The sequence below is a fragment of the Chrysemys picta genome, chromosome 6 (assembly GCF_011386835.1).
Source record: "Chrysemys picta bellii isolate R12L10 chromosome 6, ASM1138683v2, whole genome shotgun sequence".
NCBI lineage: Eukaryota > Metazoa > Chordata > Testudines > Emydidae > Chrysemys > Chrysemys picta.
In genome coordinates this window covers 73,927,504-73,943,593 of record NC_088796.1, presented here as the reverse complement: position 1 = coordinate 73,943,593, position 16,090 = coordinate 73,927,504, and the positions used below count along the sequence as shown (strand labels likewise).

The 16,090-nt window shown below is 37.3% G+C and overlaps 1 protein-coding gene across 3 annotated transcripts in view; it reads left to right on the top strand.

Moving 5' to 3' along the window:
- Positions 1-15,207, top strand: part of DTWD2 (DTW domain containing 2) — a 199,219-nt gene extending 184,012 nt beyond the window's left edge. For all 3 annotated transcript variants that reach the window (XM_065550365.1, XM_065550364.1, XM_065550363.1), the window contains 2 exons: positions 7,331-7,459; positions 11,274-15,207. In XM_065550365.1, coding sequence (XP_065406437.1) covers positions 7,331-7,459; positions 11,274-11,444 — 300 coding nt within the window. In that variant the 3' untranslated portion in view covers positions 11,445-15,207. The remainder of the gene's footprint in view (positions 1-7,330; positions 7,460-11,273) is intronic.
- Positions 15,208-16,090: the final 883 nt, after the last annotated feature.

Below are 16,090 nucleotides of genomic sequence, written 5' to 3'. Positions count from 1 at the left end.
GATACTGAACCATACCCTGTATGCATCCGAAGAAGTGGGCTGTAGTCCATGAAAGCTTATGCTCTAATAAATTTGTTAGTCTCTAAGGTGCCATAAGTACTCATGTTCTTTTTTTGAACACTTCCCATAACTCCCACACAAGTCCTCTGTAAATGGAGCAATGAGCCAGTGCTTCACCATGTACCGACAGGGCACTGTGTTGGTACAGGAGCCAGTTTACATATGAGACATTAAACCAACATAAACCTTGTTATTAAGTCTTTCAAGACCTTGGAAGCCCTAGGCCTTCTACACAGTTGTAAATGGAAATTAGATACTTGATTGCATGCAGCCTTAGACTTCTGTTGTCTTGAAAATCAAGCCCAAAATTTTTGGTGGCACTTAATGTAGGAGAAGAAATGCTAACTCCAGTGTCCCAGCCAATTTGCAATGAGTAACTGCATTTGGCTTATCTAACTTTCCCCTCCAGCTTGAACTGGTTGAGGTATTCTTAATTTCCTTCCTTATACTCTTGTATTTCCTTCCTTAAACTTTTGCTGAGTGCTGTTAAATGACTTCTTTTTTTTCAATTCAGAGACTTTTGTATTTCAGTGATGACTGAAGTTATTCGAATATATGTGTCTGGTTTGTAAATTGTTTTGAGACTCTTCAGGGTGAAAGATATGATATAGTAATTACTGTATCACTATATCTTCACTATTTTATGGGAAAGTGGATGCAAAATGCCATGACTTCTGTTGTGAAGTGTCCTATTGGTGGTTGCTTTCATGTGTTTCTTTCTAGAATTCAAGGTGGAATAAACAAGCTATGACAACAGAATATTCTGATTTGGGACAGATAATGCACAAAGACTACTAACTCTCAGCTCAGCACTTAACATGTGTAGCTGGGCTAATCTTTTATGAGATGTGCAAAGGGAAAGGTGTGGAAGCACCATTCCTTCAAGCTAGTGGAGCAGTTCTGCAGAGGCTGTTTCACCCCCATGGCTAAAGTAGCCTTGCATGCCCTTAGCATGGCCTTACCATGGGCTAGAGGAATAAACAGTAGCAATTCATCTCTAGGCCAGGCAGGTGAAGTGTTCCCACTGAAACCAGACAGGTGACGTGTTCCTCTAAAATCTCACCAGGATCTACTGCTGTGGGAGTAGGAGTGGAGGGTCTGCATTTGCCCTAGAATATGCAGTTCATTTTATGTCCTTCACCCCAGTGTAAATCTGGCTGTCATACTATATAGAATTCTTGTTTAATGTATGATAATGAGCTACTGGTATAGTGTAATAGAAAACATAATCTGTTAATGAGCCATTAGGCAGGAGCCCCTTTTGTGAAGACAGATGAAATACGAAGACAGAGACTGGCACTTAGGTCCTGATTTTGCAGACATGAAATAATCAGCTTTTTGGGATAATCAGCCATTAAATGTACAATATCACTTTCTGGCTAACTATGAAATTGTAATATGAATGCATTAGTTAAGGAATCAGTCATACGTTGGGCTGATCCGTTTGCAAAAATGTGATGAATAGTAACAGAAAATGAAGATGTTTCAAGTAAAGATGACATTAAATTTGCAGAAAATAACTATAAACCTTTTCCTCCCCACATTCCCCCTCTGCAAGTATATAAGCATATAAAGTACATATTCGAGAGGTCCATTTTTGTGTCCCTTTAGATTTATATTCTACAGTATGTCCTAATGTTCCATTAACAATTGTTGATTCCAGACCTGTTTAAATATACAAAACATCCCATTAAAATGCTGCAGTAATCAACCTTAGAAATAACATAAGCATTTATTACCATGATGAAGGTCCCCAACCCATATGCAGACGTGCTTTGCAAAAAACACTCTTGTGAGTGGGTTTATGCTACTTGCAGGGAAAGCAGTAGGTGGCTCTTTAGAAGCCACTGCTGTGCAGAAATACCTTGTAGTACGTGAGTCACTTCCACGTCCGATTCCGTGAGCCACTTCCACGTCAGATTCCCTTGACTTTTCCCCCACAAGGCTAAATGGGGGGAAGCACACTGGTCAATAATTCTTGCCTGGTGGAGGACAAGAAAGGATCTTACTGCCCAACCCTGATTTTCTCCAAAAACAGAAAGACATACGTAATTCTTCATTTTCTGGCCCAAGAAGCCACTGTGGACAGTGGGTAAGGAATATATAGATAGCTTTAGAGGAGAGGGAGGGAGATAAGTTTCCAAAGGGGAGGTCAAGCTGTCTGAAGAAGAAAAATCTACAACTGAAGCCTCTGTCATTCCCCCAGGAGATGAGAAGGGTCCTGATGGTGTGCCAGCCTACTGAGTCCTTTCCTCAATCCCAGCTTTTGTTGAGAGAAGGTGCATTGGATGGGGATTGAATACATTATGGGAATTGACTGGTTGTCGTATGAATGTATTTGGGGCGTGAATGTGGGAGTTGTACATATCTTGGAAAGTGAGTATGAATGGAGGTTTGTATTTTGAGAGCCTAAGTGAAAAGTTGGGGTGCTGAATGGACTTGCAGGGCTCTCTCGTTGAATTTGTGGGGTAAGTGGATAAAATATGTGGAGACTGGGTGAGATGTGGAGGGAGTTCTTATTTTATTATTTGTGTTACTATAGCTCATAGGAGCCCTAGACATGGACCAAGACCTCCAGGAATGAAGAATGAGGAAGAGGCTAGGATGAGGGAAGAAGGATTTTGGTGAATGCACAGGTTCTAGAGGGAGAGTGAATGGCAAACATAGTGGGGCATGAGGAGGAAGGAAAAAAGAGATCATCCACACTGGAAAGGGACAGACAGGCACATATACAGACAGACATTGAAAATGACAAAAGAAAAGTGCACTAATATATATAAAGCAGGAAAAGAGAAGGAGCAAAATAGAGACAGATTTAAGAAATTTAATTTTAAAAAGTATTTAATAGAAAACTGATGTCAATTGTTACTATGATATAAAGATAGAAATATACTGTTTACACAATGCAAAATACCTTTGTCTGAATTGAAATGGGTGTTGGGAATTCCTTGCCTTTTTGGGATGGATTTCTCTCTAGATACTGCTAGACCACCATAGCCAGGAGCTTAAAGACATTTCTGAAGAATATATGTTTTTGCCTTTGAAATGTACCAGATAATACCAAAATCCATGTTCCTTAGGGAAACCAGCCGGATTCTTCTAAAATAGCTTTATTCCTTAAACCCCTACCTTCCCTCCAATCCAAATCAACTCAGTATTTTATAGGTTCTTCAAATTATATTGAAGAATATCATTATTCTTTGTTCCTGCCAGCATATCCATTCATTCTCCTTGCCTCAGTTTGGCTCCTGAGGTGATTGCATTTATTAGCACATTGAGAGCTGATGGCCTCAGTCATCAAAACTCCAGAACTGTTTGGAGCTTCCTTTCTTATAGATCCCTCGTAAGTGAGGAATCTGGAAGTACTTTGGAGAAGTGACTAGGATAAAGAACAGGGTAAGGACGGGGAAGAGGATAGTGACCCCAGGTTAGGAGGGCAAGGGAAGGGAATGGTGATGATGATGACGAAGAGGAAGGGACCAGGAGAAGTGGGTAAGAAGCCATTGGCAACCAATGTACTGAATAGAAATTTCAATCTAGTGATACTCTGAAGTGAGCTAAGAAATGTGTTCCTTAACCAGACCTTAGGAATTAGGAAATAATAGGAATTGGCCTCACATGCCTAGTCATTTTGTAGGGTTTATTGTACTAAGAAAATGAACACAGTGTTTCCTCAAGGATTTGGGAAAGGAACAGATTATTTATGTTAAACCCTACAACTGAGGTTACGAAACAAGTTAACTCATAAGAGAAAATTATATGGAAATTATAAGAGTAAATGAATAATGTCTGAATTCTCACACAGAGCGAATGCTATGAAATCTGTCATTTCTCAACAGCTGTTTATAAAAGCAATAAAAGCTTTTGGAACTGATAAAACAGACGGTCTAATGGTTGAATGACATTTATCTTTCTTAGAAAATGTTTTACTCGTGTGATAGTATAAAGTGGTTATCACTTTAGGCAGAACCAATAAATCAGTTTCAAATATGCTTTAAGTCAGTAAATCAATTTTTAACCAAAGTAGCCTAATAAATTATATGAATTAATTTGGTTTCTAATTTGTCTTTCTAAAACATAACAAATAATACTTAAACAGGGTAAATACAGTCTTAATGACGGAGTACAACATGCCCATATATGGAATAAGTCTTGTATGCATGTATTGCATTTAATTTTAAAAGAAAGAATATGTGATTATATATAGAATGTAAAATAAGATTTAGACTTTCTGCGTACTCTGTTCTTGTTTTGGGGAAAAAAATGTGGAAATGGAAATTGCATGTTAGCATTTTTTTTCAAAAGAAAAAGAACAAAATGGAATGCTGAGAAATGCTGTTTTACAATCTGTATATTATATATGCTATCTTTGTTTATCAGTTGCAGTAAGTCTGAGTGGCCATTGTAATGGCAGTGGCAAAATACTCAACATCTCTCAGGGTCAGGCACTCCATTCTAAAGTTTATAGATTACTTCAATACTTCTTTATTTTGTAGTAAGAACTCAAAGGAACTCAGGTATTTGACCGTTACAACATTAGGTTGTTTTAACACATAAAAACATGAGACCTAAATGTCTGCATTTTCAAAAAGGACTAGTGATTTTAGGTGCCTCTGCTTTTTAGTGTACAGTTTGAAATACTTAAAAGCTGAAATTTTCACCTGATATTCAGAGAATTGACACTCAGCACTTCTGGAAATAATGACCGTTAAAGTGTATGAAGTTGGGCTGCAGAATTATCAGTCACTATTGAAAAATCTAGGCCAGATTAATTGAAAATCCCTTAAAATATTGACTTGAATATTAACATGATCCATGCTAAACATCACTACTTAATCCCATTGCTTTTCATTATATTCCGTCCTCTTTCCTAGTTTTGTATATTTGCCTATTTAGATTTTTAACTCTAAAAAGGCAGGGACCCTACCTTCTGACCTGTTTGTAAAATTCCACCCATGCTCTTAGCAATATAAAAATAAGAAATTACAAGATAGAATTTCTCACATAAGTAATTTAGAACAAAATAATTTTGTTCAGAGTATTGAATATTTTTAAATCCTTAATGCTTTACCTTGACTTTATGCTGTGAATATGGCATATGGCTGGGAGGTGTGATTCCCAGCATAGTAGACAGACTTGTGCTAACTCTATTCAAGCTAGTATGTTAAAAATAGCAGTGTGGATGTTACAGCAGCTCGGACCCTGGGGGTCAGATGAGCTTGGACTTGGGTGGCTAGTCCAAGTCACCATCTATGCCACAATTTCCATTCTGCTATTTTTAGTGTGCTAGCTTGAACAGAGCGAGTGCAAGACTGTTCCCTTGCTCTGGAAATCCCACCTCCAAGCTGCAATGTAGAGACAAACCAATGGATCCAATTGCAGTATCTGGCCCCTGGAGGATTCTAGTCGGATTGGAATGGAAAAAGAATCATGTAGCCTGAACAGGTATTATACCTGTAAGGTTACGTATTGGGGTACAACATGCACTTGTCACAGATAACAGGTTCTTTCTTAGGCGGCTACTTAAAAGTAATTGAAAAGATAGAATTTGGTGAAACACACACAGAAGCTTTGTTTATTACAGACAACTGTAATTGAAATCAGAGGCAAGCATCAATATACAAAATGGTTAGAAAAATAAGTACATTAAAGTGGTTTCCTGCGTTCCTTCTCACAATCTTGCATCATGCATACTTACAACTTATGGAGACCATTGCAAACAGAGATGGAAGGGAAAGTAAGTGGAGCCCATCACAAGAGAGATCCTGATTCAGTTTGTGTGTCTCGGCGACCCAGTGAACATGAAGAAATGGGAACTGGTTGTAGTATTATGCCCTTTCTTATGGTAATAATATGAATATATACCAAATTTGATCCTTTACACTGATTATAATAGGGTCAATAGCTGTCCCTATCCATATGTGGCCTTTGGGGTGCCCATGATTATATATCAAGCATTAATATTCATGAGTTACATCACTTATTTCTTAATAATTCCTATAGGTACATGCAGTCTAACTGCTTAGATTCTGCATAGCAACCTAATTGCTGAAGCCCCCCAAAACTCCCTTCTTGACGAATCCTGTGGTAAACTGTACTTGTTTGAGGTGACTCACTCATCTCTCAAGTTGAGAGTGCAAAATATCTGACCTGGATCTATCTCCTTAGGACTACACTGTTCTACAAATCCCAGCTTTTAACATAACTACTCCAACAAAGCCTTAATCTAATATACCAGGCCTTTACTACAGCAAGCTTAATGACCAATTTACTTACGTTCACCTATTTGCCCCCCTTGCATATTCCAAGCTAAAAAAAGCAATATATCTCTATCATCTTATACTCTTATAATGTAATTTCAGCTCTAGTTAGCATAAAATCACCCATGAGACAGAGTCATAGGTCATAAGATTAGGTCAGAGGTCAACAATCAAAAGGTTCAGAGAGGTTTGCCCATCACTAAGCCTTCAGTAGGCCCGTAAGGTACAACATGTTTTACCAAGTCATGATCACCTCTCTCACCATTACATGCTGCCACAGTTCAGCTCGGCAGAGGCACTCTAGCTGCAGTTCTTTCTTTGTGAGGGGTCCTAATTTTGGGAATTTGCTTCTCCTCTTTGGTCTGCCAGAGCCCAGATTTGTTAACCTTCTGGGCATGCTATAGAGTTCATCTTTTTTCTTACTTCTTGAGGAAGGCATGGGTTGAGATAGCTACATTTATGTTAATATTCATGTTATGATTTTTAATTCATGGAATAGACTCCCAAAGTACTGGATGGGAACCTATTGTAATAGTCTAAGAAGTCTATGACTTTTCTGATTGTACTTCCTTCAGTGATTCATGGCAATCACCTTTTCATCAATAACATTTTGTTGGCATAAAAAGCCAGGTCACTACAAATTCAAATGAAACATTAATGAAAGAAATGAAGAAAAAAGGGCTTGTAGGATCAACCGTATATAGTGCTTACATGTTTATTCCAACTCAGTCCAAATCCTCCTCTATTTATAAACCCACTGAGGTCACTGGTGCTAGTTTTGTGAGGAGTTGAGGATTTGGCCCCTACACGGCTAATGTCTATGATTATTCTTCAGCAGCTTCATTCATATGTGAAGATATGTATAGCCTATGACAATTGGCTAACAGGGAACAAGACAGTAGTGAGGTAGGAAGGCAGGTGATTATTAAAAAAATAGAAAAGAAAAAAACTTGCTGTATCATAGTAATTGATTTCTTTAAGTTGGGTATGTGTGTGTTTGTTTTTTTCAGGTGCAATTGAAAACAAGCATTTCAAGTCAATATGTAATTCGTACCCAGCCAACAAACACCTGCCTTTCTACGCTTGAATGTGCAGCTATTGCCCTTGCCATCATGGAAAAAAATGATGGTATTCAGGAGGTATGTAATTAATTTTAAATAATTGACTTTGTTAATGGAACAGTAGTGTGAAAGCCAAGTTAGTTAGATAATAGTACCATATTTATCTTGAGCACCTTACACATTCGTTACCCAAAGACCTGAATGAGATCATGAGATGCTGCTGGTTGGTTCATTTCAGAGACCTAGCAGGGGTAAGCAAGCAGCTGTCTGCTGATATTATTCTGTTCCTTCTTTGCAGACCATACCCAGGTTTTACTAACTGACACTTGCATACCCATTACTGCAGCTGTCTACTGTGGACCTCCACAAGGTTCCATTCTCTCCCTCATCTTATAGAACATCCCTGTCAAACACCATGGTCTTAAATGCTAACAGTTTGTTCATGATACTTACATTCTTTGCACTGAATGCTAACTACACTATTTTCCAGCTATCACCGTAATTGAATTATGCTCTTTTACAATGAGGAGTTGGCTGAAGATAAACTTGGGCAAGACTTTTGGAAGGAAGTGGTGGGCAGAGGGAAATGTTTCAAAGTACCAGCTAGTGTCATAACATCAACTTATATATAGGGTATCTGCCTTACCATCTTGAAGGTTGAATGCAGACTAGTGGTGTGACAGTAGCTTTCTGGATCATTCTTCTCTCTCTCTCTCTGTAGTAACATATTGACTGACTTAACACAAGCTTAATTATTATTAGCACCCCCCCGTATGAACTCACCCTCCCTCACATCTACTCTCTCTTTTTGACTCCCACTTCTCTTCTGTTCTGCTGTCTTCTGTTTTTTGTACCAAACCCATCATCCTGGGATCTCCCCTAAATTCAAACTGTCCTCATTCTTTCTCCTCTTTCAATCCCTTCTATATTTTTTTTTGCTTGCCCTCTCCTCATTCATCTTGCACTCCTCCTGTGTACTACTCCTCGCTCATTCACTCAGACTGTCCTTTTATTCTCACCAGCTCCTATTCCCTCTCCTCCTCATTCCCCTTACATTTACTTTCTCATCCCATACTTCTGTTTCTCACTCCTTTTTTTTCCTCCCTCTTTTCTGAAACAAGATGAGAAGAGTAAATCTACATTTGTCTCTCCATCACTTGAATTTATATCTGTTTGTAAGGTACTCAAATGCTTCAGTTTTGAGTATAAAACAAATATCAAAATAGATAAGAGTTCAGAATTTGCCCAAAATTAAGAAATAGAAAATGTATTGCATTTTTAAATACAGCGCAGCAAACAGAACATGTATGTGTTAGAAATGTATGCACTTCTCCAACTACCTTGCTGTTTGAGATAACTCACTTGGCATTCCTGACTGCAATACTTAAATATTCCCCCTAAGCTGTACAAACAGCATTTGTAGTGTGCTAACTTACACTAATATAGCATGTTGTATTGAATTTTTGTAAATACTTTTCTTCAGATACTTCTTAATTCTGTAATTTATCAAAATCTACTAGAGTCTAAGTACTGGGTCAAACTGCCAGGAAGGTAACAATCCATTGTACTGGTGTTTTTTATGTGTAGAATTTACATATTTATTCTGTCTCACCCATGCTGCTTTCAGTCTAGAAGATTAAGATTTGATATTTTTTAGCAAATGAAAATGCTAGTAAAATTTGCAGAGATTTCAGTCTTTTATCTAATTTTCATGGATCCAAAAAACTTGATGATTATTTAGATAATCAGTGATTCATCAGCAGTAAATGACATGGTAATTAGCATGTGGAACCAAAATTTTAAGCTGGATCTTCAAAGCTTTGTGCTTTGCACACACAGAGAGTGCAAATGATACCTGAAAACAGTTGACGTTGACAGGATCTTTTGATCTTGTAAACCTTATGCCTTAAATATATTTCAGAAAATAAAGATGTATCCCTTTGTTTGAGAACAAATCTGTGACAGAAATATTTAAATTGGGGTATTTTACTGAATTGACCTGCACATATACTGCATAGTTCTCTACATAATAGGAGGAGCACAACTTCAATTTACTTTCAGTTGAATGGTCAAGGGGTTTTTGTTTATTTTTACCCCCAAAGCTTGCATGGTTTCATTGTCTTGAAATAACTTTCAGAGTCAGAAAACTTAGCAACTTATTGTTGATGGGGGTACATACTGTGAAACACACACAACTCAAGCCTAGTCTCAGATAATCAGACATGCATTGCCGTTTATCTTGTAAAACCATCCACTGTGGAAGCACTGTAATTCATTTTAAAAAATGTGTGTTAATGCTAGTTTTCTGTATCTGAGATCAGGACTGAATCAATACACCGTTTCTATCCTTTAAAAATTACTAATTCAAGAAGAAAAATATAGTATAGCAAATAGAATTTGTTAAAAAAAAGTTTGTTGTAATTTACCACGTAGGAGAGAGAAATATTTCCATGACCTGTGTCTAAATGGAAGGAAATAGGGGCACCTGTGTGTCATAGGTCCTGATTCAGCCAAGATATTTAAACATGTGACTTACTTTAAGTACATGGGATATAGGCTTATGTATATTGCTGAACTGGGGCCTGAATTAAGTCATTCTCATGCCAATATGTCCTGTTAAAACTGTTGGCGTGAAGTAGACACTAGAAGTTTTCTAACTGGTCAGATGCGACTCTTTTTCCATGTCCTTATATGTAGTAGCATTTAGTAGCTACAGAAAGGTTATTGGAGTCAAACTAAGCAATTATCTTTGTTTTATTTTTAAATAGATAAATATTTTTAAATAGGTTTAAAATGTTTTCCTACAGTCAAAGCACAGCACTGGTGAACTTTAACTCTCAGGGACAGTGCTGATCCAATTCCAGACAAACAATTAATACTCCTACATGGAAATCGGTCTAGCTTTTGCAGAAATGCAGAGATAACCTGAGCTGCCCTCACAGCTAGCTGGAAGATAAAATGCTTTTCTAAGCCTGCCCCACTGACCTGGAATAGTCCTTTAGCGAGAAAATGTGACCCACTGGGTTGCTTCTTTCTACTAATCAACTTAAAACTGTCAATTGCCCTTGGAGAAATTTGGGTCGTGACAGTTCTTGAGTTTGTTTATTCTATTAGGTCAAAGAATACCAATCAGACATTAGCCTTTGCATTGCAAGTTTTGATCCCACTGGTCTATGATGGAAGACTCTGTCAAGACACTAAAATGTCCTCAATGTTCTCAGTCTTTTGTTGCTGGCACTGTAAAATATTAATGGTAATCAGCATTTCAAGAGAGATCTAAGAGGCAGCGAGCAGTACTGGGCCAAATGTGGCTCAAATGCACAGGCGTAGTTCAAGAGGTTTTTGTAAAGGTGGCTTTAAAGCCCATCTTTTCATCCTGGTCCCCACTCTATGCAGAGCTATTCTGGTCCCTCTGCAACAAATTAGGGACATTTAGGACACAAAATTTACGGCCCCAAATTTGCTGGTAGGATTGGCATATTGCAGTAGATTAACAGTCATGCTCTCTTATATCTGAGCCAGATGTAGCTCTATTACATATCCAGAGGAATCTCCAGAGAAGGGGGACAAGTGCATCCCTCATGGCCTGCCCGTACCTTCCTTGGCTTGTCCCTTATCCCAGATGTATCATGGGACCCGAGGATAGGGCTCACAATGTCCAGAGACATCTGTCTTCCACCTTCTGTATGTGGGGAGAGCTGCGTGTGAAGGGCGACGTCTGTATACAAATCACAGGGGTATATTTAGGCCCTTTAGTATCTTACATTCCACTGCATGATAAAACTTGGTAAAATTTTATATTTTAATGATGATCCCTACACATAAAGCCTGGATGAAATGATATCTCCTAGACATATTTAAAAGCTTTTTTGGTTTGTTTTGTTTTTCACAGACTATACTCCGCCCTCTTCAAGCTTTGTGCTCTTTCCAACTTCAGCATGGTGCCCAGATCCATCACAGCAAGGAGCATCTTCTTAAAAATGGTTTATATGACAAACCCATGCCAAAGAATAAACGCAAGCTCAGGAGAATGGAACTCTTAGTGAATAATGTTAAAATCTAGAAAGACTGCACACACAGTACTATGGAATTAATTTTTTTATAGCTAACAAACACAGTTTGATATTGGATTGTTCCAAATAGCCATCCATATGGTAATAGACCTTTTAAACCCTTTGTATTCAGGAGGCTTCCTGTCAATAATGCCAACTACAGTAATAGGCAGCATGTTTAGTTTTGTTGTTATACTAGGCCAGGTGTCTTTGTTCAACTGATAACCCCCTGTGGAGGGGAGGAAAACTGCAGTGAATAATTTAGAGCTATGTTGTCTCTAGAGTCAGTGTATGATCCTCATTAAGACTGGATAGATTTACTTTGGGGAAGCTTTTTCTCAGTACTGAAGAACAGACAGTCTGTTTAAGTAGATTGTGGTAAGGGTAAGGATCCAGTATTTGGAAGAATATTGAATTACTTCTCAGCATTTTAATTTTAATCAGTAATTACAATAGGGTATAACTATAAATTCCTATATTAGTTAGTTAATCTGAACATAAGGAAATGTGATGTGGGCATTTTTGTTTTAGTTTTGTGAGGCGTTTATTATTTTATTAGTCTGTTAACTTGTTATGGATTTATATCCATGTTATTGTGCAGTCATACTTACTTAGAGCCTGTCTGCAGTTTTCAAGGGTTTTGCTTGGCTGAGATAGTCCAATATATTTTGTTCAGATTTTAATAAAAAAGAAAATATGGAAATGAAGATGGAGCTAAGCTTTTATCTGAATTGTAGACCAGGTTCTGCACTCCATACTTGGGCAAAACTCCCCTTGTCTGTAGAATTTGGCCCAAAGAGTATATGCAGTATACCACATCTTGTTTAATCCCTTTGATTTTGGAATTTACATGTATTCCTGCAGAAGTGTCTGTTGAAACCCTTTCAGAATTGAGTAGTCTAGTCAGACTGTAAAAATATGTTTGCAGATGCATCAAATCTTGTGGCGAAATGATTCTCTTTTTTTCAGCAATCGTGGCACTGCAGTGTTGCTGCCAGCAGTGGAAGCACTAGTGAAGACAAGGATCAGCTATTTTTATTTGCATCATGAAGCAGGTTTTCATGACGAAAACTAGTGATATTAGGGCTTTACCACAGTGAAAACCTGCTTTATGAAACCGTGGTAGTAAAAGTGCCTGATCCCTGTCCTGACTAGTGGTTCCACTATAAGTGCCAGCAGTGCACTAGATAAGGCCTATTCTTAGGCCTTATCTAGTCTAGGGTATTTTTCCCATAATTTATGACTGCTGCTCCCACTGGACTCTTAAGTGGTCACCAGTGTTTTAACAACTGTGGATTTGTCTATATTAAGAGATCAAGTTTATGTCAGGACTAGCTAAGATGTTGGCTAACCATGACCTTTTCTTTAGTCTAGATGCTATTTAGATAAATCCCATGTCTGCGGCTAACACTGGTACAGCTGAACTGGTGATAGCGACAATGAGACATTAGGAGCAGAAAGACTAATGTAGACACCTTTACTGTAGAAGCACATTCTCTAGTGAAACAGGCAAGAATTCCTGTTTAAGTGGTAATTAAGCTCTGTGGGTTAACACCACATTGACTAGAATGGACGATGTTTCTACTTGCTGCTATTGTTTCAGTTTACCTTGTTTCAGGTTCAGTGGGACAGCAGTGCATCCTTCAGTTTACACTGTGATGGTTATTTTCCCTAACAGAAGGGTTATATATTTCTATTCACAAAATGTAAGTTCAAATTCTGGAGAACAGAGGAAAATCTGTGTTAATACTCTAAATTCACAAACAATTGAAGTCTTAGTGGATCAAAGAAATAGTCTACTTAATTGAGTTATAATCCTACATGAAGTACTTCAGTACAGTACAGTATGTGAATTGAAGGTTTTTTTCAATCCTGCATAAGGGTCAAATTTTCCAGTGTTTTTATGAGAGATTTTTATTGATGTGAATAATCTCATTGATGTGGGGCTACTCCCATGAGTAAGTATTACTTAAGTGAGTAATGTTTGTAGGATCAAGCCCTAATGTTGGACAAGTGGATGTCTGTTGCAATCAAGTCTGCAGTACTGTCTGTACCATACTAGTAGATCACTATGCAACAGTTATTTTAAAAATGAAAAAAAAAATGAAGTTATTTGTTATGCTTCAGTTACTAGAATCCTAAAATTTTACTTTCTTTGAGGATTTTGTCATTTTTAGTTTAACTGGGATGGGCATCTAGTTGCTACACAGTTGTCACATGAAGTTACATCAAAGCTGATCACATTTTTTTGTTCATTGCCATTTTACAAAGAACTAACACTTAATTTGATTAAAGCTGTTTTATCTTCTTCCTCTATTTTAAAAACCAATTCTGTTGCTGCAGTCCTTTCTTGAAAACCAAGCAGAATATATTCTCAAATAATATTTCTTCACGTCTTCTATTCCTTCTGAGCACCTTTTTCATTAATCTTTTCTGGGCACAAAGACATTTAGAGCCTAATTTTCAGGTAGGCCTCAATCCAGTATCTTTTTTTTTTTTTTTGTAGGCCTAATTTTGCACCTTCAAATAATTGGGTTTTAAATTAATCACAGGTGCAAGTAATAGATGTCTAAATATCTGTATATGCGAAAAGTGGTATAACTATCACTTTTGCCTCCAATTTATTATGGACACCAAAATTCAAGCAGAATTATTTGCAGATATAACATTGTGCATGTAAAGATGGCCCTTAAGCTATTATTCTTGTAAACAGAATTTTGATTGGTTCTATATACTGAATTGTTACTGTTTAATTTCAATATTTTATGTTACATGAAAGTGTCATGCAAGTTGATCAGTTGTGAGTTTATTTTCAGATTTTTATATTTTTGGTGATACTGTATAGCTTTTTAAACAAAATTATGTGCATTAACAAACATTTTCAGAATTTAGCAATCTTGTCTTCAGGCCAACGGGGATCAAACTTGGAAGTTATATTTTAATATATGACAGTTATCTCAAGAAAAGATACTACACAAATTCTTAAATCTTTTTATTGTGAGAGAGCTTGAAGAGCTGTCACCTAATTTCTGTAAGAAATTTTAATTAAAGTATGTTTATTTTGCATTTTTATTATTTACTTTCATGGTTATCCACTCTTCATTTGTTAATTACCAAAAGATTCTTGGGAGTTTAAAACAGCAGTCTAGCAGAGAAGTGAACTTTTAAAAACGTATTTAATACAGTGTATTTTCTTTTAATGTTTGTTTTTCTCCCTTTGTCAGCTTTGCACTTTTAAATGTTGCTGTATAAATACAGTCTGCCCTCTACATTCCACTGAATGGGGAATTGGTGACATTGTAGTACATATGCTGATGACGTTGATATCAAATTTTGGTGAAAAAAGATGTAATTCCATAAAATATTGTAAACTGACAACGTTTCCAGTACAAGATATTGGATACAAAAGTTGTATGTGATTGTGTGATTGCGAAAACTACATATTTACTTTTTTTTTTTTAAGGTATTTCTGAGCCCTCTTATGTTTATTTTCTCTTTGTAGAAGAATGTATTCTAGAAAGCTTTCAAATTTCAAGATAAAGTTGGTCCAGGAAGAGCATGACATGATTTGTTACCTGCAGGACTTTATGCCCATTGCATTCTAACATCTTACAAATTCCATCTGTTGTCAAAATATTAGAAAGCAGTTAGTGTTTCATTAGTTTTCTATTTTAAAAAATGTTCAAATGATTTGATAAAAGACAAAATTTATTTTTAGACTAAAGGTTTTTCTTCTGTAATGCTAAAATGGATTAAAAAGATGCTCATGCTGTAGTGTTTTCTATTTATTTATTTTTTGTTTAGAAAGGTAATTAAAAAACTGAACTCTTTAAAAAGGTATCTGGGTTCAGTAATTTTCTTCTTGAGTAACTTGTGGGGTTCTTTAATATCTATATCCATGCATTCACATAAAATACTTGATACTTTCAGTTTACACATGATTAAACAAGATTATCATGACTGTGTCATTGGTCCTATACGGCACACATCACATAGGCTACACCCACAGTGCAGTGTAAGACAAATCCTAAGTCATGCCCTTGCAGTATGCCTTGTGTGTAAGAAGGATGAGTGTCTACTCCTGCACCCCCTTAGGAAATGAAAGGGGTAGGTTTGGTATTGTGACCCACTGAGGGCTACATGGATCCCAAATCCCTGTATGTCAGAGATGGAGCAAAATAATTTCTATGCCTTCTGCTTGTGCAGCCTGCAATCAGGTTATGGTAAGATTTTTGTGGGGGTGATTGTGTGGGTCATAGTATGGTGACAGGAACCTTAAAACATTGGAGTCATGTCAGCAACTGCCCAGTACTGTTCAGTAGGACAGTGTTGGGACTCTGGAACCCCTTGGAGTAGAGGAGGGTTAGTCACCAAGGCTACATGTATATAAGTGATTGGAGAGTTGTGGGGTGCTGCTTCCACTACTGGGCTGTAGTTGGTGGAAAGCCTGACCTATACTGCTATGGCCCTAGCTGAATGGTTTCTTCAGCATTAGGCTTGCCATGGCATCTTTGTTTTATTTGAACAGAGCAGGTACACGTGACTGCTTTGTCTCAGTGGCTTAGGATCCATTAATGCTTTCTTTGGACCAACTTCTGTATTTCTAGGTGGATGCTAAGGGTCAGCTGACCAGTGTCCCCTATATGGGCAGCTATAT